The sequence below is a fragment of the Scyliorhinus torazame genome, chromosome 19, assembly GCF_047496885.1.
Source record: "Scyliorhinus torazame isolate Kashiwa2021f chromosome 19, sScyTor2.1, whole genome shotgun sequence".
In the NCBI taxonomy this organism is placed as follows: domain Eukaryota; kingdom Metazoa; phylum Chordata; class Chondrichthyes; order Carcharhiniformes; family Scyliorhinidae; genus Scyliorhinus; species Scyliorhinus torazame.
Genome location: NC_092725.1, coordinates 137,198,791 through 137,222,268, shown reverse-complemented (window position 1 = coordinate 137,222,268; position 23,478 = coordinate 137,198,791). Strand labels below are relative to the sequence as shown.

Here is a 23,478-nt window from a genome sequence, read left to right as displayed (position 1 = left end):
TCATCTCAATTACAGGACATTACTGCAAGACTTCCTCAGAATAGTATCCTAGGCCCAACAACCTTCAGCTGCTTCATCAATTACTATCCTTCCATCATAAGGTCAGAAATGGGGATGTTCACTGGTGTTTGCACCATTGGCAACTCGGATACTGAAATAGTCCATGTCCAACTGCAGCAATGTCAAGGTTTGAAGTGACAAGTAACACTCGCACCACACAAGTGGCCCGCAATGACCACCTCCAACAAGACAGAATCTTAACCATTTGCCCCTTGAAATTCAATGGCATTATCATCGCTGTATCCCCGCTGTCAACATTCAGGGGTTTACCATTGACCAAAAACTGAACTGAACTAACCATAGAAATACTATGGCTACTGGAGCAGGTCAGAGGCTAGGAATCCTGCAGTGAGTAACTTGCCTCCTGTCTCCCAAAGTGTGTCTCCAATCTACAAGACGCAAGTCAGGAGTGTGATTGAATACTCTCCACTTGCCTGGATGAGTGCAGTCCAACAACATTCGAGAAGCTTGACACCATCCTGGACAAAGCAGCCCGTTTGGTTGGCACACCATCCACAAGCATTCACTCCACAGAAGCAGTAGTGTGTACCACCTACAAAATGCACTGCAGGAACTCACCAAGGCTCCTTCGATAACATCTTCCAAATCTGTGACCACTACCATCTAGAAGGACAACAGCACCAGACACATTGGAATACCACCACCTGGAAGTTCCCCTCCCAAGTCACACACCATCCTGACTTGGAACTATGACGCCATTCATTCACTGTTGCTGGGTCACATCCTGGAGCACCCTCTCTTATATATCACTGAGGGAGGACCTACAACACATGACTGTAGCGCTTCAAGAAGACCACCACCTGGGGATGTCCCGGAGGACTGGAGAATAGCCAATGTTGTTCCTCTGTTTAAGAAGGGTAGCAAGGATAATCCCGGGAACTACAGGCCGGTGAGCCTTACTTCAGTGGTAGGGAAATTACTGGAGAGAATTCTTCGAGACAGGATCTACTCCCATTTGGAAGCAAATGGACGTATTAGTGAGAGGCAGCACGGTTTTGTGAAGGGAAGGTCGTGTCTCACTAACTTGATAGAGTTTTTCGAGGAGGTCACAAAGATGGTTGATGCAGGTAGGGCAGTGGATGTTGTCTATATGGACTTCAGTAAGGCCTTTGACAAGGTCCCTCATGGTAGACTAGTACAAAAGGTGAAGTCACACGGGATCAGGGGTGAGCTGGCAAGGTGGATACAAAACTGGCTAGGCCATAGAAGGCAGAGAGTAGCAATGGAAGGATGCTTTTCTAATTGGAGCGCTGTGACCAGTGGTGTTCCACAGGGATCAGTGCTGGGACCTTTGCTCTTTGTAGTATATAAATGGTTTGGAGGAAAATGTAACTGGTCTGATTAGTAAGTTTGCAGACGACACAAAGGTTGGTGGAATTGCGGAAAGCGATGAGGACTGTCGGAGGATACAGCAGGATTTAGATTGTTTGGAGACTTGGGCGGAGAGGTGGCAGATGGAGTTTAATCCGGACAAATGTGAGGTAATGCATTTTGGAAGGTCTAATGCAGGTAGGGAATATACAGTGAATGGTAGAACCCTCAAGAGTATTGAAAGTCAAAGAGATCTAGGAGTACAGGTCCACAGGTCATTGAAAGGGGCAACACAGGTGGAGAAGGTAGTCGAGGCATACGGCATGCTTGCCTTCATTGGCCGGGGCATTGAGTATAAGAATTGGCAAGTCATGTTGCAGCTGTATAGAACCTTAGTTAGGCCACACTTGGAGTATAGTGTTCAATTCTGGTCGCCACACTACCAGAAGGATGTGGAGGCTTTAGAGAGGGTGCAGAAGAGATTTACCAGAATGTTGCCTGGTATGGAGGGCATTAGCTATGAGGAGCGGTTGAATAAACTCTGTTTGTTCTCACTGGAACGAAGGAGGTTGAGGGGAGACCTGATAGAGGTATACAGAATTATGAGGGGCATAGACAGAGTGGATAGTCAGAGGCTTTTCCCCAGGGTAGAGGGGTCAATTACTAGGGGGCATAGGTTTAAGGTGAGAGGGGCAAGGCTTAGAGTAGATGTACGAGGCAAGTTTTTTACGCAGAGGGTAGTGGGTGCCTGGAACTCGCTACCGGAGGAGGTGGTGGAAGCAGGGACGATAGTGACATTTAAGGGGCATCTTGACAAATACATGAATAGGATGGGAATAGAGGGATACGGACCCAGGAAGTGTAGAAGATTGTAGTTTAGTCGGGCAGCATGGTCGGCACGGGCTTGGAGGGCCGAAGGGCCTGTTCCTGTGCTGTACATTTCTTTGTTCTTTGTTCTCAAGGACAATTAGGGATGGACAGTAATGCTGGCCTTGCCAGCAAAGCCCACACCCCTTGAGTGTATTTTTTTTCAATGGCTTTTTGCATGGGCATAATTTATCTCCCTTTCATCAGTCTTCTCACAATCCTCCTCCTCAAAGTACTTCCTGAACCTTGCCGTTCTGTCCAACTTTAGGAAGGATGTCAAGACCCAAACGATTCACCAACATATGAGATACGGTCAACTGTGGTCTCTTTTCACCAGAAAAGAAGATAATTAAGATGCAATCTGACAGAAGTTATGAAAATTATGAAGGTTTTAATAAGATAAAAAATGAGGATACGGTTTTTATTTAATGCGACAGGACATTCAAAACTTTATTGAAACAGTGAATGAAGCTGAATCCATATTACCTTTCAGGAGAAGTAAATACATATCTGAAAAATAAAAATTGTAAAAGACTACAAAGAGAAGCTAGGTAAATAGATAACTGAAAACTCTTTCAGAGAGCCAGGGTGACCACAATTACCCAAATGTCCTTCTCTATTGTATGCTGATCTCAAAACTCAGTCCCTGAGAAGATTCTGGAATATGTTGTCACCAACCAACTCCATGATTATCTCTCCCATAATTCTGTTTGAAACTCTCAAGTCTGGTTTTCATCCAGTCTTTGGTAATGAGCAAATACAGCACTAACCAACAGTATTCTTTTTTTGTGATCGTGGTAGTCCTTCTTAGTCCTTTCCAAAGCATTCAACCACTTAAACCTCTTCTGCTGCTTCTCCTGCGTGGGCAGTCTCCAGAGAATCACTGTTGCCTACTTTCATTGTCCCTTATCCAATAATACAAGTATTTCTCCAGTAATGCCTTTCTTTCACAGTCCCACTTGAACATTTCAACCAGCTATAAATGGTCAAACAATGCACGACAGTTAACTGTCGGTCGCCATTAACTGGCGCATACTCCATGGCAATGTCTCTACCAATCAAAGTTTACTTGCCAACCAGTCAGCACTCTCTTCTCGTACAGTATAAAGTTGTTGTTCCACCGACATTGGTATTCTTGCAATTGTCCTGATGAGTGCAAGATGAAAAGCTTTGACAAAAATGTCTTTTTTCAGCAAGACTCCAGTTCGGTACAACCAGTCAACTATTTCATTAACTCTCTCCTTTTTTGTTTAAATGTTGCCCCACTGTGACCTTTACCACAGGCATGTAATCAGTTTCTATATGTCTTGCTATTCACCATCATCTCAACAACTTCATGACCAACCGTGTTGGCGACTGCCCAGCATCAAGTTACTGTTCAACCAGGACACCTTGGAGTTGAACATCTGGAAAATCAAACCCATTTTATTTGACATCTGCTGGAATCTGCACACCTTTTGCCACTGATTGTGTCCTTTCTCTCGTTGCCCACTGAATTAACTGTTCAGACTTACTATGCCCCTCAATCCTGAGCTGAATTTGAAACATAACTTTCTGTCCATCACCAAGGCTTTTTTTTATTTCCATCTGCAGTATTATTTGCTCCCGCTTTTGCACCACTCTGCTATCATTGAAACCATTGTCCTCATTTTATGTATCTTCATGCAGATCTATCACTCTCATCCTCTATGACCACCGCTCTGTTGTCAGAGCATCAAATTCAAAAAAGCTTCATCCTCATTTAAAGTTCTTCCCCTGGGCCTTTCCCATCTTACCTCTTCAAACTCCACCAGTCCAATTTTTCATCCTTAATCCTTTGATTCTGATCTCCTGTCTTCCACCAATCATTGGTGTTGCAGCCTTAGCGATCTTAACCTTTGATCTTGATCATTGTAGTTCTTGAAAACCCTCCTCACTGCTTTTCTCTCAACCCCAGGTTAAAGTCCAACAGGTTTATTTGGAATCACTAGCTTTCGGAGCTTGATGAACCTGATGAAGGAACTACGCTCCGAAAGCTAGTGATTCCAAATAAACTGTTGGACTTTAACCTGGGGTTGTAAGACTTCTTACTGTGCTCACCCCAGTCCAACGCCGGCATCTCCACATCACTTCTCTCAACCTGTAGGGGCCTTTTCAAAAACTATCCTTTTGAACATAATTTCTCTTAATTCTTTTTCTACTGTTTGGTATCTGCTTCTCATCTTTAAATCACTGCAGGACATTTTCTCTCTCAAAAATATGTTTGGAATTCAATTTGTCGTGTTGTATTGACTTGTATGAGTTCGCTCTTTTTCTCTCTCACGAGTATCGATTATTCATTGTTTCTATGAGTATTCGTTACATTAAATGGTCTGTAAGAACACAAATTTGATTAAAATTAAATATGCATATCATCCAGTCAGTGATAACTTCACAGATCGCTTGTCTTGTGTATTTCTTCCCTCATTGTTCTCTACGATAAATATAACATGGTCAGCATGAATTCTCTGACTCGCTTCCTCTTTTACAGGAAGAGGTTTTGGAGCAGCAGCAACAGGAAAGGAATGACAGCAGCTTTGCTCGTGTCTGTGTGTTTTGTAATGAAGAATTTGCAGGAAACAGGTCTGTACTTTCTGAAGCAGCTGTGCTTTTTTAACCCTGGAAATATTCAAGCGACCTTTGTGAAATCTTTCAGTTGCTTTTTTTAAATAGTTAACTTTTCTTTTCCTCCCAAACCCAGGCCTTTTCTGAGACTGAAATTACAGAATGTTTAACTGGTTGCCACTTGTGACCCAGGAAAGCATTGTTGTACAGCATTGTACCATATTCCACTAATTACTGAGAGAATTCTAAAACGCAATATATTTAGAAACATGCAGAGAAACATACATAGACAATAGAAGCGGAAGGAGGCCATTTGGCCCTTCAAGCCTGCCCCGTCATTCATTATGATCATGGTGGATCATCAAGTTTAATACCCTGATTCCACCTTCTCTTTCCCCCCACCCCATAGCTATATCCTTTAGCCCAAGAGCTATATCTAATTACTTCTTGAAACTACACAATGCTTTGACCTTTTTTTTCAGATGTTTATCAGTTATTACACTGGGGGGCTGGTTAGCTCAGTTGGGTAACTGGCAATGTCTGGTTCACAGTAATGCCAACAGCACGGGCTAAAATCCCATTCTGGCTGAGGTCAACTTCGGACCTGCCTCCCTGCCCTGCACCTGGGTGTAGAAGACTGTGGCAAGTCACTACTAACAAAAGCTACCAAGAAAATGACTCCAGTTGAAACATCAGCAGACAAAAAGGCAAAAAACTGTGCACATGACTAACTTAATTAGTACGTTATCATGTACAGGTGATTTTCTTTCCCCTCCATGACAAATTTGGTGCAGACATAAATAGCTTTTCACGCTCGATGGTAATTGCTCACGTTATTCTCTCTCTCTTGCAGCAAAACCTTTTGGTGATGTCCTCAGAGAGGGCAACCTTCTGTGGTGCACAGTGGTTAGCACTGCTGCTTCACAGCACCAGGTTCCCAGGTTCAATTATGGCCTCGGGTGACTGGAGTTTGCGCGTTCTCCCCGTGTCTGTGTGGGTTTCCTCCAGGTGCTCCGGTTTCCTTCCACAGCCCAAAGATCTGCAGGTTAGGTGGATTGGCCATTTTAAATTGTCCCTTAGTGTCCAAAGACTAGGTGGGGTTATGGGGATAGGGCCGGGGCGTGGGCTAGGTAGGGTGCTCTTTCCAAGGGTCGGTGCAGACTCGATGGGCTGAATGTCCTCTATCTGCACTGGAGAGATTCCATGATTCTATGTTGGGGTCTTCAAATGAATATTTCAGTGAAAAGGATTTTAAAAATTCACAAGATGATTCTATTCAATTGTACTACTGTGTAACATGGTTTCTTTTTTGTTTAATTTGATTAAAACCATTTTTTTGAAATTAGGAATTATTCGCAAAAAAGGGTCCGTGAATGAAATTTATTTCATAGAATTTACAGTGCAGAAGGAGGCCATTCGGCCCATCGAGTCTGCACCGGCTCTTGGAAAGAGCACCCTACCCAAGGTCTACACCTCCACCCTATCCCCATAACCCAGTAACCCCACCCAACACTAAGGGCAATTTTGGACACTAAGGGCAATTTATCATGGCCAATCCACCTAACCCGCACATCTTTGGACTGTGGGAGGAAACCGGAGCACCCGGGGGAAACCCACGCACACACGGGGAGGATGTGCAGACTCCGCACAGACAGTGACCCAAGCCGGAATCGAAACTGAGACCCTGGAGCTGTGAAGCATTTGTGCTATCCACAATGCTACTGTGCTGCCCATTTCATGAAGCTTTTAAAGTTATTTGATGTCCGAGCTTAAAAAGGGTTTAATTTTTTTCAACTTTTTGTTAATTTTAGAAATTAACTCTTCCAGAGGTACAAAAGTAGTAATTTATTTATGCAACTTTATCATAAAAGTGATGATTAAAATAAGGACTTGAATGAAAAATATTGATTTCAATTTTATTATAAATACATGTTCAGGGCTATTCTCTTCAACCATATGGCTAAAGATCATTCTTTCAATGTGGGCCTACCTGACAATATTGTGTACTGCAATGAATTCCTGGATTTGGTACAGAAGAAAATGGATAAGTATGCATGTTTTGAACTTTTTGAATGGAGATGCAAAAGCAAAGATGGAGCTCCATTCAACATTGTGGTAGGATACAGATGGGCTTTGAGTGATTTAAAACCATTGTAAGCATATACACCGAAGCCACTGTTCACCCAAAATAGTTGTTTTCTTCCATCTTATTTGCATAAATGTATTATTTATGATAACAGTAATTTGTGAGAGAAGCAAATTTATTTTTGTCTGCCTGTAACAGCTTGATGTTCCAGCAACCAATCGAACCTCACTTATTTCACTTCTGTTTTGAAGCACGTTTCCACAAACATATCTTCCAAACCTTCCAGTGGAAATATGCACTCTTTCTCTCTCCCACCCCCTACCAACAGCTTTGCCTAACCTCACTGTGACCAGAACTAGAGGAAATTTGAAAATATTAATAAATCCTAGCGATCCAAACATGCACTGGTCACACGTTACCAGTGCGTAGATTTGTTCAGTCTTTCTCAATCATCCTTGAAAATTTAGTAGGTGGCCTACAATTTAATCTGTCTGGAAATCAATGGATTAGTAAACAGACTTGATGGCATGAGTGCAGTTTGTTGTCTTAACTTTCAAGCCATTTCATGCTCTCCAGAATTGAGCGAGTGTTAATCTAGGTGATGCCGGTATTGTTGCTAGTGCACCTAACAGCCGGTAAGTAGTAAGGACATTGCTGACTCAACAGTACTCTATTGGGCAGCACGGTAGCACAGTGGTTAGCACAGTTACTTCACAGCTCCAGCGTTCCAGGTTCGATTCCCTGCTTGGTTCACTGTCTGTGTGGAGTCTGCACGTTCTCCCTGTGTCTGTGTGGGTTTCTTCCGGATGCTCCAGTTTTCTCCCACAGTCCAAAGATGTGCAGGTTCGGTGGATTAGCCATGCTAAATTGCCCTGAGTGTCCACAAAAGGTGGGGTGGGGTTACGGAGATAGGGTGGAGGCTTGAGCTTAAGTGGGGTGCTTTTTCCAAGTGCCGGTGCAGACTTGATGGGCCGAATGCCTCCTTCTGCACTGTAAATTCTATGATTCTATGATTTAATTTATCTAAACACCAGCTACATTGCTTTAAAAATGCAGCTTACCAGCATCTTCTGATGGGCAATAAATGCTGGCCTCACCAACAATGCCCACATCCCATGAATGAATACATTTTTAGGAAATGTTTCACCAGCTTATATTATTTTGCAAACTGTCCTTTTCAAAATACTTTTTACAATATCTTATAGGTTGCTTCAATAATTTAAGCCGTAGAAAATAAAGCCATACAGGCACACATAAAATTGAGGGCCTAGAATTCCAAAGTTTTTTAGGCTCAGAATTAGTGACTTTGAGGTGAACACGAGATACACCAGAGTTAATACCCACTCGAGAATACATGTTAAATTTCAGCAGAATTGTCTGTTGGCAGAGGATGTGACCAGCCTACAGTCGTGCTTGTGTACAAATGAGGGCAAAAGCAGCTTTTTCTAAAATTACTGCATTTACAGCAGTATTGCAACAGATTACATTTAGACCTATGGCTAAGCATCACTTGTCAAACCAGGAAATGATTGAGCTCACAGACTACAAATACATGTCCACAAACGTTTTGAATCATCGGCTTTGACTGAAACAATTAGAAAATCTCTTCTCAGCTATGCTAGAAAAGATTTTTCAAGCTGCCTTTCAGCCAGTATTGTGAGGGAAATCTTTCCTTCCCAGCTTTCTGACATGAAAACCTTCCCATGGGACTCTCAATGGGTATGAATAGAGACAGAACAAGAGCAGTAAGAAGAGGAAATGGTTGAGATTCACTGATAAAGCTGCACAACCAAAGAAAATTTAAACCAGTGTTACAGTCCCAGTAGTCTACCCACAACACTGCTCCCTTGATGGTGTCCCTTTGAAGAGGCCTGCTTAAGATGGCATAGATGTAAATATGTTTTTATCGCAAACTGGTCTCCAAACATCCTTTCAAAAGCAAAGAAGAAAAAAAAGAATAAACTTAGTTTGGAGCACCAGATTTAATATATTACCACATGGTTATACTGCGTATACACATTTACGAATGACACTTTTATTTTTACCATTGTTCCTACCCCGACTATCTCCTGATCCAGGGGTTGGTTTAGCGCAGTGGGCTAAACAGCTGGCTTGTAATGCAGAACAAGGCAGCAGCATGGGTTCAATTCCCAATCCGGCCTCCCCGAACAGGCGCTGGAATGTGGCGACTAGTGGCTTTTCACAGTAACTTCATTAAAGCACACTTGTGACAATAAGTGATGATTATTATTATTATGTTCTCCTTTAAAGCCTGTTCTTGTGTTGTGCACCTGGACCTACCTCAAGGTGGGATGTCAGTGAGACTTGGCTCTATTCTGGTTTTCTAAGTTTGGTATTTTTGGACCCAGGTGGAATTCATCTAGTATGCAAATCTTGGAGGGCTGCCGCACCCGGCCAGGCCAAATTGCCAGTGGTCAAACATCCATATTGTTTGCACTGATTGGTTTCAAAGTCTTTTTCTTGGATGGGAAGGTGCAGGTGCCTCTGGTTCAATGATCCCTACCAGTTGCCTCCGGCCGTACAATGCGAGCCTCAGCATTTTCAGATGAGTTTGGTGGTCATCCATTATATTTTGGCTTTATGGAGGACCCAGCGATCTGTGCCTACATCTGTGAAGTCAGCTGCTGATTTCTCTGGAGCCTCCAGTATCCACTGCTGGATCCAACTTTCGCATCTGACTGAGCCAACTGACCACCTTCTGTCCCTTCCTATCTTTCATTCCACACTCTTGTGCCACACCCAATGAAAAACTTTGATCAGAACTGTAATAATCTTTATTAGTGTCGCAAGGAGGCTTAAACACTGCAATGAAGTTACTGTGAAAATCCCCTAGTCGCCACATTCCTGCACCTGTTCGGGTACATTGAGGGAGAATTCAGAATGTCCAATTTGCCTAACAAACGTGTCTTTCGGGACTTGTGGGAGGAAACCGGAAACCCATGCAGACACGGGGAGAACGTGCAGACTCCACACAGACAATGGCCCAAGCCGGGAAGCGAACCCGGGACCCTGACACTGTAAAGCAACAGTGCTAACCACTGTGCTACCATGCCCGCCCACCAACATTCCTCAAGTGGATTTCTTTGGTGAATCAAATTGAAAGTGTGGATTTCTGAATGAGTGGGGATGTGATTGGTGACAGAGATGGCTTATTGCCTTGCGGTATCTTGAGAAAAAGAAACATAAAACATATTGAGTTGCAGTACCACCATGTTAATTCCCCCTGTGGCTTTTGAAGCTACCCAATGTTTCTTCCAGCTTAGTTGCATTACCAAATCAGTACACAGGCAAACTGTCCAAGTGTCCAGACAAACCTAAAGCTGCCTCTTGCCCCCTCTTACCTTTTCTCAGCAAGAATGTGATATAAATGAGGTGACAATGCTACAGCACAGAAGGAGACCATTCAGTCCTTCATGAAATGAAAATCGCTTATTGTCACAAGTAGGCTTCAAATGAAGTAACTGTGAAAAGCCCCTAGTCGCCACATTCCGGCGCCTGTTCAGGGAGGCTGGTACGGGGAGTTCTTTGTCAGTACATGTCAGTTCTTTGAAAGAGCAATCTTTCCCCACAACTCTGTTAATTCTTTTTCCCTCCGAGCATATATCCAAATCTCTTTACCACTGAATCTGCTTTCATTACTCTTTCATGCAGTGCTTTCTGAATCAGAACTCGGTGGAATTTATTCTCCTCCTGTTACCTCTGATTCTTTGGTGATGAATTTATGTATTCGGTTGAATTGCTTAGCTATTGTTCCTGCGAGACTTTTGAATTGCACTTGAATATGATATTGAATCAACATAAATGAAGCATTAAAGAGTGATGTCTACTTTATCTAGTTATTTTTATCTTGGCCTCAATTCAATTATACAGTCACAGAGAAATAATTGCTAATTGCCTGCAAGAAGATTTGAAGGTTTTAGACCTTTCAGATGATTTCATGGTTGATTACAGCTATTTGTTCATTGAGCATTTAGCTAAGGGTTTTGAACTTGCAAAATGTGTTATTGGCAAATGCCTTTTTTCTGCAGTTTACAGTGTTTATATTGTGAGAAAACGTTCCGTGACAAGAATACTCTCAAAGATCACATGAGGAAAAAACAGCATCGCAGAATCAATGCCAAAAATCATGAATATGACAAATTTTACACAATCAACTATCTGGTAAGATGTGTGTGCAATTTTAGGATAGAACATTCTAAAACAGTATAAAGATAGAAATGACTGTAGGTCAGATCAGATCAGTGCGCACACATTTAACAAGTCCAGTGACATTTTACTGTCCCACTATTTAGTATTAGGGTTAACCTGTCTATTTTAAATGATAGAGTTTAACCATGTGTCCGCAGATGCTGTTTCGGCAGCACAGTGGTTAGCACAGTTGCTTCAAGCTCCAGGGTCCCAGGTTCGATTTCCAGCATAGGTCACTCACTATCTGTGCGGAGTCTGCACGTTCTCCACGTGTGTGCGTGGGTTTCCTCCGGATGCTCCGCCTCCCACAGTCCAAAGATGTGCAGGTTAGGTGGATTGGCCATGATAAATTGCCCTTAGTGTCCAAAAAGGTTAGTTGGGGTTACGGGGATAGGGTGGATGCGTGGGCTTAAGTGGGGTGCTCTTTCCAAGGGCCGGTGTTGACTCGATGGGCCGAATGGACTCCTTCTGCACTGTAAATTCTATGATTACCAAAAGCCATTTTGACGCTACTAGATTTGGAGTGGTGGCCAAACTGAAGAAAATAATTTTATTGCGCATTCCTCTGAGCAGGTTGATTGTAAAAGTGCTGTCAGGGAGCATTTAAAACTGATTAAATGAAATTGCTCGATAAGCCTGTCGTGGTAGTGTGAACTGCTTCATCCGATGTTCATGATTAATGTTTTGCTGACTCTCCCTGAGACTGATGGTATGTTTTTTCGAGGATGTGTTTTATTCATGATGTTCTATCCCTCAAAATCAATAAGGCTCTTAAAAAGTTAAGATCAAACATTCATAGATTTATTAAGTACATGGAATAATACTTGACCATACTCTTTAAAATACAGTATTTACAATTATATCTGAGTGTTGGCAATTGAAAACATCGTACCATTCTGGCTACAGCATTAAGGCTGATAAAACTCTTTGAATCCTGTTCCAATGCAGTATGACGCTTATTTTCTCTCACCCCTATTATCTAACAGTTCTACATTACATTAGATTAGTGAACTGAGTTGGATTCAGTTCATTACAACTCAGCTGTTCCAAAGAGCTCTCTTTCCATTGGTTAACGAGTCTCTATAATCTCCTGTTTTGTTATCACAAATTTCTCTCATCACACATAATTGCTGTTTCGCAAATTGAAACGACTAATTATAAGCCTGGATTTGATTCCGTATCATTCAGCAGTGGTTTGATTCTAAACTCTAATTAAAAAGGATAATGTTTTACCCAAATGTTTTCCTTTTGCAGAATTAACTGATGACCTTGTAATAATATTGAAAGCGCTGTGAAACCTAAAAATGTGCCTGCGATGGTGTGCCGCCAAGCATTCTTGCATTAATCAGATGGTTACTTAACATTAAAACCTGCCAGTGCTATGAGAGTCAGTTGCCATTCAAAAGGTCATCATCTTGCTGCACACTTGTAACGATTTCAATATATTGCAATATAAGAATCATACTACCCTACCTACAATGGCTAATGTTTTTACAACATTAAGAGATGTGAAGAAATAGCACACTTCAAGTCAGCCTGATAATCTCTTCCTTTACACTGGGCTTTTCTTTGTTCCTTCTTTTCCCTACAGTGCAGAAGGAGGTCATTTGGCCCATCGAGTCTGCACCGACCCTCCAAAAGAGCATTCTACCTAGGCTCACTCCCCTGCCCTATCCCTGTTACCCTGCACCCAGGCCAACCCACCTCACCTGCACATCTTTGGACAGTGGAAGGAAACTGAAGCACCCAGAGGAAATCCACGCAGACATGATGCAAACGTAGAAGCTCCACACAGACAGTCACCCAAGGCCGGAATTGAATCCGGTCCTGGCGCTGTGAGGCAGCAGTGATAACCACTGTGGGCACAGACTGCTTCAGTATCTGAGGAATCACAAACGGTATTGAACATAGTGCAATTATTATTTTTTTAAATTTAGAATACCCAATTAATTTTTTCCAATTAAGGGGCAATTTAGTGTGGCCAATCGACCTAGCCTACACATCTTTTGGGTTGTGGTGGCGAATCCCACGCAAACATGGGGAGAATGTGCAAACTCCACACGGATAGTGACTCAGAGCCGGGATCGAACCTGGGACCTCGGTGGCGTGAGGCAACAAGGCTAACCCACTGCGCCACCGTGCTGCCCCACATAGTGCAATTATTAGCAAACGCTCCCACTTCTGACCTTATGATGGACGGAAGGCCATTGATGAAGCAGCTGAAGGTGGGTGGGCCTAGGGCACTATCCTGAGGAAATCCTGTGGGTTATTTCAAACTGAGCTGGCTATTCATGTCAAAATAATTTGCTGTACTATAAAGTACATTTCCATTTATTATATAAAGTGATCTGAAGTATGTGCACACAGCAGAAAACCTACAACGGTTTCATTTGGAAGTTGTCGAATTGGGCTACTCATTGTAATGATGTTTTAAACATTGTGGCTTAAATCTGTAACCGTCTCAGCATATCAATAACGTTCTGAAGGAATGTCATTAACCAAATAAACAAGAATACTTCTGATTTCTCCTCACATCTGGGAATACAATTGTTAAATTCCTATATTCCTATTTTAGGAGCTTGGGAAGAACTGGGAGGAGGTTCAGTCGGAAGATGACAGAGAGATGATAGAAGAGCAAGATGAGTAAGTGGTTTTAAGGTTTCAGACTGGTGTTATTATCATTTTGTGTATATTCTCTGTGGATAAATCAACTTTGTTTTGCAATTAGATCAAAGAAAAAAGGAGGAAATTACAAGGCACTAATGCGGTCTTGTGATTTAAATTAAGTCATACACCACAAGAATGAAGAATTAATAGTTGTGATTCAACTTGCATCGGACACCACATGACTGAAGAAATAGTTCATACTTTCCATCTGCAGCCTTACTCCACCTCTTTATTTTCCATATTATTAAGAACACTTTATAATTCAGTCAGCCTGGAAATTAGTAACTGATGTTCAGATCTGTTCTAGAGGAAAAAGAAAAATGAGGTAGAGATTGCTTTGTGGCTCTTAACCCATCTCCCTCTATCATCAACCAATAGCGGAAAAAAATAATTGATGATTTAAGCTTGTTTCCCTCTCTGTAAGGTGGATCTCATTTAAAACATGCTTACGCCATTGCACAGCATACACTTGGAACTGATTGAATGTTGACAAGCCCTGACCGTTCAATTTGTTCTGTTTATTATCATAGAATTTACAGTGCAGAAGGAGGCCCTTCGGCCCATCGAGTCTGCACCGGCTCTTGGAAAGAGCACCCTACCTAAGCCCACACCTCCACCCTATACCCGTAACCCAGCAATCTCATCTACCTTCTTTTGGACTGTGAGTGGAAACCGGAGCACCCGGAGGAAACCCCACGCAGACATGGGGAGAACGTGCAGAGGCATTAGCGTGCCTCATATGTTATATATTGCTGTCTCAGTAATAACTTGGGATTGTTTTGTAGATTTCAATTCTTTTCCATCTTTCTCACCCTGATGAGCCATAAGACCATCAGACATAGGGGCGGAAGTAAGGCCATTCGGCCCATCGAGTCCTCTCCACCATTCAATCATGGCTGATTTCAACTCCATTTACCCGCTCTCTCTCCATAGCCCTTAATTCCTCGAGAAATCAAGAATTTATCAACTTCTGTCTTAAAGACACTCAACGTCCCAGCCTCCACCGCCCTCTGTGGCAATGAATTCCACAGACCCACCACTCTCTGGCTGAAGAAATTTCTCCTCGTCTCTTTTCTAAAGTGACTCCCTTTTATTCTAAGGCTGTGCCCCCGGGCCCTAGTCTCCCCTGCTAATGGAAACAACTTCCCTACATCCACCCTATCTAAGCCATTCATTATCTTGTAAGTTTCTATTAGATCTCCCCTCAACCTCCTAAACTCCAATGAATATAATCCCAGGATCCTCAGACGTTCATCGTATGTTAGGCCTACCATTCCTGGGATCATCCGTGTGAATCTCCGCTGGACCCGCTCCAGTGCCAGTATGTCCTTCCTGAGGTGTGGGGCCCAAATTTGCCCACAGTATTCTAAATGGGGCCTAACTAGTGCTTTATAAAGCTTCAAAAGTACATCCCTGCTTTTATATTCCAAGCCTCTTGAGATAAATGACAACATTGCATTTGCTTTCTTAATTACGGACTCAACCTGCAAGTTTACCTTTAGAGAATCCTGGACGAGGACTCCCAAGTCCCTTTGCACTTCAGCATTATGAATTTTGTCACCGTTTAGAAAATAGTCCATTCCTCTATTCTTTTTTCCAAAAGTGCAAGACCTCTCACTTGCCCACGTTGAATTTCATCAGCCATTTCTTGGACCGCTCTCCTAAACAGTCTAAATCTTTCTGCAGCCTCCCCACCTCCTCCATACTACCTGCCCCTCCACCTATCTTTGTATCATCGGCAAGCTTAGCCAGAATGCCCCCAGTCCCGTCATCTAGATCATCAATATATAAAGAGAACAGCTGTGGCCCCAACACTGAATCCTGCGGGACACCACTCGTCACCGGTTGCCATTCCGAAAAAGAACCTTTTATCCCAACTCTGCCTTCTGCCTGACAGCCAATCGTCAATCCATGTTAGTACCTTGCCTCGAATACCATGGGCCCTTATTTTACTCAGCAGTCTCCCATGAGGCACCTTATCAAAGGCCTTTTGGAAGTCAAGATAGATAACATCCATTGGCTCTCCTTGGTCTAACCTATTTGTTATCTCTTCAAAGAACTCTATCAGGTTTGTCAGGCACGACCTCCCCTTACTAAATCCATGCTGACTTGTCCTAATCCGACCCTGCACTTCCAAGAATTTAGAAATCTCATCCTTAACAATGGATTCTAGAATCTTGCCAACAACCGAGGTTAGGCTAATTGGCCTATAATTTTCCATCTTTTTCCTTGTTCCCTTCTTGAACAGGGGGGTTACAACAGCGATTTTCCAATCCTCTGGGACTTTCCCTGACTCCAGTGACTTTTGAAAGATCATAACTAACACCTCCACTATTTCTTCAGCTATCTCCTTTAGAACTCTAGGATGTAGCCCATCTGGGCCCGGAGATTTATCAATTTTTAGACCTCTTAGTTTCTCTAGCACTTTCCATTTTGTATTTCTGTAAAAAGAAATTTGTGTTGCACTAGCAGGTAAAGCTAAATTGCCATAATCCCAGATGACTGCTTTCCTCTTTGAGGGGAGAGCTGACTGGTGACGATTTAACCTGAGGATCACCACATCTCAGACGAGGGGCAAAGTTGAGAAGGCAGGTTGGCCTTCATGGATAACCTCAGCTGGTACAGGAATTGAACCCACGCTGCTGGTCTCGCTCTGCACCACGAACCAGCAATCTAAGTGAGCTAAACCAGCCCCCAAGCAGTAGCATATTGCCAACAAAAAAAAACAGCAATAGTGATTATACCAAACTCACAGTATTGTATGATGATTTGTACTTTCAATTTTCCTGCTGTTTATAAATTTTCTAAACTTCCCAATTCATCTCAGACAATGATGTAACCATAATAATTCAGAGCAATTTCATCGTGATTCTTAGGCCATGAAACCATATCGGGGCAGTTTACTGTAAATTAATGTGGTTCATTCAGTTACAATTCAGAAACTGACAGTACAACACCCATGCCTGATGCTTGAATATACTTGTGCACTTATTATTGGCAAAAGCAATTTTTGTAATTTTTGGTGAAATTCTTAAAATTCACTCATCATGTAAAAAGAAAATGCAGAATTTCTGGAATTCAGGACAACAGAGGGAGCTGTAAGGTTGGAAAGATGTTACAATTTGACCCATTTGGTTGGCAATACAAAAATAGAGACATTACAGAACAATTGGGCCATTCGGTCCAGTGAGCCCATGCTCGCCGTCTCCACTTCCACCATCCTCATAGACAGCAGGTTCCAGGTCGTTACCACTTGCTGCATTAAAAAAAAACATACTTCTTCACATTAAACCTGCATCTCTTGCCCAAAACATATGGAGGAACTGCAGTGGACATGCCAGAGATTTCCATTGCTGAATAACTATTCGGGGAACCCTAGCTCAGCAAGCTATGAGTAACTTTGCATTTGAATATCTTTGTGTAAGCTATGGATTACAAGTGATGGATCTGTCATTGAGAGGGTACCATAAAAAAACCTATACAGTGTGCCAAGTTCTACTGCATGGATTATCGTTCAGTTGGATTTGAATAAAGTGCTGAGATATCTCTTCACCTCAGCAGTTCTAATGTTCCTGGTGAAACAATACATTGATTCTAAAACAAAAAAGAGGTTTCTCTGCACCTGGGCACAGAACATTTTTTTAATATAAAAATTTAGAGTACCCAATTCACTTTTTCCAATTAAGGGGCAATTTAGCGTGGCCAATCCACCTACCCTGCACATCTTTGGGTTGTGGGGACGAAACCCACGCAAACACAGGGAGAATGTGCAAACTCCACACGGACAGTGACCCTGAGCTGGGATCGAACCTGGGACCTCGGCGCCGTGAGGCAACAGGGCTAACCCATTGCGCCACATTGCTGCCCTGCACAGAACTTTTTAATAATCACTGGACAAATAAAGACTCTGAAGGGTCAGGACGGAGGCCACTCACCACAGAGTGCTCAACCCCTGCTCCGCTTTTGCACTGCAGCTTTGGTACAATGCATCTAAGTTCAGCTTCTGGGCAGTGGTTCTGGCAACATGTTGGCAGTGGGCAATGGGAGATTCAGCAATGGTGGTGAAGTTGAAAGCCAAAGGAAGATCTCTTGTTCTAAATGTTTGTTAGTCAGCACATGTGTGGAACTAATGATAGGGTTGTAATTAACCAGGTTACTGTTTTCACTGGTAGTGAATGCTTGTAAAATCTTTTGCATTGTCACCTGAAGTGCCACAGTTTGACTAAGGGAGTGGACTGGACTATCTCCAGGCCCTACACACTTCACTGTGTCTCATGCACTTAACCACTCTTTATATTTTGTGATTCTACACCTGGATGTATCAGGGATGTCAGGCAGAACTAACCAATTGCCACTTTTTGCTGAAGATACTTGCAAACATGTCAGCCTTGTATCTTAAACATGCAAGTTAGGCCCTGGTTGTGACTGGGAATATTCATGCGACTTCCTGTTCCTGTTAACTGTGTGGTTGTCCTCTCCTATTCTCGTCTGAATGTGGTAAAGTTGCAGTGTCTCCTGAGCCATTGTTTATGGAACTGCTTAGCATTATCTCTACAATGCTGCTTTTATTTACTTCATTTGCACTACCTTCTAAACCACAATGAACCAGGATTGGTTAGCTTGATGGGAGCAAGATAAGGTCATTCAGTTCTTTGAACCTGTTCCACCATTCAGTTTGCCCATGGCCTATGAGTACCTCAACTTCATTTATTGACCTTTAATTCATAACCCTTCAGATTTTTACTGAACAAAAATCTATTGATCATAGTCTCAATTGACCCAGAATCCACAACCCTTTGGGGTTTAGAGTTCCTGGTTTGCATTGCCTTTGTGTGGCAGTCTTTCTTGAATGACCCAGCTCTTATTTTAAGATTCTGTTCTCCCCATCGATTCTCCCACCAGAAGAAATAGTTTCTCTGTACCTACCCGATCCAATCAGTTTATAAATTTAAAACTCTTGGTTCGATCATCTACACGCAAGGTAATATATATCAATCCTATGTGACCTCCCTTGATATTTAACCTGTAAGGCCTTGTGTAATTCTGGTGGATGTACGTTGTAGCCATTTCATGGTCCATATATCCCTCCAGAGGTTCTGTACCCAAATCCAAATGCAGCTGAAGCATCACTTCCTTACTTTTGGATTCCAATCTCCTTCATTGAACAGCCTGCATTCATTGCATTTGCCTTTTAATTACTTTTTATATCTCTGCGCTTTTTAAGATTCCTGTACATAGATAGCTAAATCCCTTTGATTCTCCACTGCTCCGAATCTCACTCTCTTCAGGAAATAGTCCTGATTTGTTGTTCTCGGATCGATTGTAGATGTTCTCACATTTCTCCATATGAAACTTCACATGCTATTGTTTTACCCTCTGATTTAGCCTATCTATGATTCACACATCTTTCCTTGCTTACTAACTTTGGCATCTGTAAACCTGGATCTCGAACTCCCTCATCCTTCATCAAAGCCGATATTGTTTATGATGAAAGCTAAGGTTCCAGTATAAATCCCGGGGGAACACCACTTGTCTCCTTTCAACTGGATGGCTTGCTAGGCCATTTGAGTGGTCACCTATAATTACCGTGTTAGGGACTGGAGTCACTTGCAGGCAGGACTGGACGGGGATGATGGACTTGTTTCCATGGAGGATGGTAGTGAAGCAGCTGGGATTTTTTTCATGACACTCCAGCGGTTTTAGTGGTTACTGTTGTCGGTGCACATATTCAGTTTCACAGCTTGAGTTCATGAACTCTGGTTTTCACGTCCAACACCATGGCCACATTCCTACTTGCTAGTCATTATGTTGGAGGCACCAAGAGACCACAAAGGTAAAGATTGGAGGCAGAGTCAGCAATCCTTCAATCATCCCTCAATTCCTAGTGGCTGGCTCACGAGAAGCATGAGTGGAAAACTGGGATTACCTTTTTGAAAGGAAGGAATGGGTGCATGAAAGGAAAATTTGATCATGACTTATTTTTGCAAGAAAATCATATTTCTCGTTCAGCAGCTCACTTAAATGTCACAAGAAGCCTTTCAGTGAGACTGAAATAATGATACTCTACCAAAGGCTATAAAATGTCAAAGACTGTCTTTTTCAGGCTGTATGTGCTTTTCCATAAAATTACTACATTTTTGGATAACAAGCTAAAATTCTATTTGTTCCAAAGCCAAATTGGTAACCAGTTTATTATGGTTAAAATAGAATAATATATTTTCAGGATGGTCTCCACAAACTTTGACAGTCAACAGATTATCATTGGCAGTTTCTCCTTTCTCCTCCTGTAACTGTGACCTTGATTTCAATTGCACCTAACAATGAAAGGCATGAAATAGATGTGTGTTCGAAAGTAAAGTAGATTCTTGGAATGTGTTTCATGATGAATTGGATCATGCAAAGACCATAAATAATTGCAACTAGTTACTACCTTATATTGGGCCTCCAGCTGTCGTCTTCTGTTCTGATGCATTAGGCAATTCATGCGGTATTTAATCGGAGTATTAGGAACAGGGGTTAGAGTGTTATATTTAACTATTATAGACCATTATATTTAACAAATAGGTTGCCGTTTTCTGTAGCTTTATTTTTACTTTTCTTTAAACAGTGATTGGTCCGATTGGCAAGGCCCTCCAGTTTGTGCTGTTTGTCTCTTCTGTGAAAAAGCACAAGATACAACTGAGAAACTGCAGCTTCACATGAAGGTAAAACTCAGTAAAAGAAAAGCATGAAATCTGTATTCTATCCGATGAGCAATCACGTAACAAATTAAAGCACCACGTAACCCATGGGATTTTATTACATTCCCCTGTTGACATTGAATAGTTAGCAACAGCTAAACATGTCTTTTTTAAAATGAAATCACCATTTTTTTTTTGGGGGGGGGGGGGGTGGTAGAAGAACGATATGATTGTGCAATGGTCACATCTAACCACATTTTGATTTATGCTGTGAAATTGGGCCACTGTATTTCCTTTAAGAAAAAATAAACACTTTTAGCTTTGATTTAGATGAAGCAATTTGTATCTGATCTGGTTAACTGACAACTTTTATTGTACACAATTATTAACGGTGTTATTTATTTGTCTTTTTCTTCTCTACTATACACTATTTCTGACTGGAAAGGGTGTCAGGCAACTTGCTCCTAGGTCATGTAATCCAACATACATCACTAAAAGTAACAGTGAAATGGCATGCAAGAAAGAGTTCTCTCCCGTATTCCCACCCAAAATTGGCAGTGACTATGATGAAGAATTATGGAAAATTTGGACTGTGAGGCTCCGACCTACTTCGAAAACTGAACAGGATTTCCTTTCGCCATGGAGCCTCAGCTATCTAATCCGTCCCCTCCCAACACAGGCAAGGAAGCCAGGGCCCAGATTTCCTGGCATATTTAACTTCCATCTGCCCCACTTATAGAATAGTACAGAAGGTGGATATTCGGCCGATCAAGTTACTCCCTGGGGCTGTTGTGTGAAAGGTAGCAATTTGAAATGGTGGTATAGACACTGCATTCTCCTGATAGAGGGAAAGGGCCTGTAGTACATGCTTTTCTTCTGTTCGTCCAGCGCACTAACTGCTCAAGGCCCCCATTAACACCAAGACCAGCAGAGGGAACCTTATTAGTCCCAACCTTTGGGGTGCTTCGATCGCTAATCGGCCCCTCAATTGATTTTCTGGGGCTGTAACTTGCATATGCCATCAAGGTTTCCTCAGTTGCACAGGCAGGTTCCGTCTTGATGGTGGTAATCTTGCTGAGAGTCTAACATACTGATGGACGACACAGTGGTTAGCACTGTTGCCTCACATGACCAAACCCGCGTTCAATTCCAACCTTGGGTGACTGTGTGGAGTTTGCACGTTCTCCAGTATCTGCGTGGGTTTCCTCCAGTTGCCTCCGGTTTCCTCCCACAGTCCAAAGATGTGCAGGTTAGGTGATTGGCCATGATCAATTGACTCTTAGTGTCCAAAGATGTGCAGGTTAGGTGGGGTTATGCGGATAAGGTGGGGGAAGTGGGCTTGGGTGGGGTGTTCTTCCAGAGGGTCGATGTAGACCAGATGGGCTGAAAGGCCTCCTTCTGCACTGTAGTGATTCTGTGGAACAAACCCCATTCCAGCAAATTCATTGGGGCTTGGGTGGATATGGAGGGGTGAGTGGAGATCCGACTGTGTTGGAGCTTCTTCACTGCTCATTCACCCCGCACCAACAAAATAACAATTGTAGCCCTGCAAAGGAAATAAAAGGAATGAATCTGCATTTGCAGACGCAACCCTGCATTCTCATATTCTTGCCATGCTGTCCCAGGACTAATTAGAACAGTATCAAATGCTGTATCTGTGACAACGTTTCTCCTGAAAGCAGTACAGTAATTCTGTACTGTATACATCCTGCGGAATAACAACTAGCTTTTGTGATTTATGTTCAATGGTCCCCAAATCCCTCTGTGCTGCAGCTTTCGTCAGTCTTTCTCTATTTAAATCATATTCAGCTCCTTTATTCTTCCTGCTAAAGTGCAGAACTTCACAATCTCCTACATTATATTCCACCTGCCACGGTTAACGTTTAAAATAGTTTCCCAAAAATTTGAAGCAATACTTTGTTCCATCGTTGTTTATGACCATGCCGTTCCTCCTCCTTTTCATGGATTTTATTTGATGTTCTCAGTTTAAGAACTTGTAACAAAGTAAAAAGTTGCGGTGAAATTAGAATCTAACTTTTGAACCTACACACCCGAAAGAAGTAGCTTTTAATTAATTGTTGTAAAATGAATACATCTGACCTACAAATATTTTTAACTGTTATAATAAATTCAGGGATTTGTGAAGCGCTAATCCGCAAATATCCCGACTGTTTGTAAAAATGCTACATAATGTTGACTAGATGACTATAAATATGATTGGAAAACTGGATGAAGATGAGTTGTTCCGACATCTCATACATTCACATTTAACTTGGTAAATATATTTTACATTTTATTCGGGTTGGTATTGATGCATCGTAATTCTTGCTGCTGTTGTAAATTCTAATGTTGTTTGACATTAGGTTGCCTGTCCTGTTTTGTAGGTGGCTCATCACTTTGACCTTCCGAACTTGAAGTATGAAATGGGTATGTATACATATATTTTAAATCCATTTTATTTACAAACGCTATTCTCTATTTCATCATTTTGATATTTTCTGCTGTTGATTGGGTTAGAACAAAGAACAAAGAAAGTTACAGCACAGGAACAGGCCCTTCAGCCCTCCAAGCCCATGCCGACCATGCTGTCTGACTAAACTACAATCTTCTACACTTCCTGGGTCCGTATCCCTCTATTCCCATCCTGTTCATGTATTTGTCAAGATGCCCCTTAAATGTCACTATCGTCCCTGCTTCCACCACCTCCTCCGGTAGCGAGTTCCAGGCACCCACTACCCTCTGTGTAAAAAAAAAAAAAAAAAAAAAAAAAAAAAACTTGCCTCGTACATCTACTCTAAACCTTGCCGTTCGCACCTTAAACCTATGCCCCCTAGTAATTGACCCCTCTACCCTGGGGAAAAGCCTCTGACTATCCACTCTGTCTATGCCCCTCATAATTTTGTAGACCTCTAGCAGGTCACCCCCTCAACCTCCGTCGTTCCAGTGAGAACAAACCGAGTTTATTCACCCGCTCCTCATAGCTAATGCCCTCCA

At 42.3% G+C, this 23,478-nt stretch overlaps 1 protein-coding gene across 3 annotated transcripts in view; it reads left to right on the top strand.

Moving 5' to 3' along the window:
* znf277 (zinc finger protein 277) overlaps positions 1–23,478 on the top strand; it is a 70,539-nt gene that overhangs the window by 34,328 nt on the left and 12,733 nt on the right. For 2 of the 3 annotated variants that reach the window (XM_072485302.1, XM_072485303.1), the window contains 6 exons: positions 4,769–4,860; positions 6,780–6,890; positions 10,978–11,110; positions 13,713–13,780; positions 20,412–20,508; positions 22,869–22,911. In XM_072485302.1, the coding sequence (XP_072341403.1) occupies positions 4,769–4,860; positions 6,780–6,890; positions 10,978–11,110; positions 13,713–13,780; positions 20,412–20,508; positions 22,869–22,911 (544 nt within the window). The remainder of the gene's footprint in view (positions 1–4,768; positions 4,861–6,779; positions 6,891–10,977; positions 11,111–13,712; positions 13,781–20,411; positions 20,509–22,868; positions 22,912–23,478) is intronic. The other variant, XM_072485305.1, reaches the window with a different exon arrangement.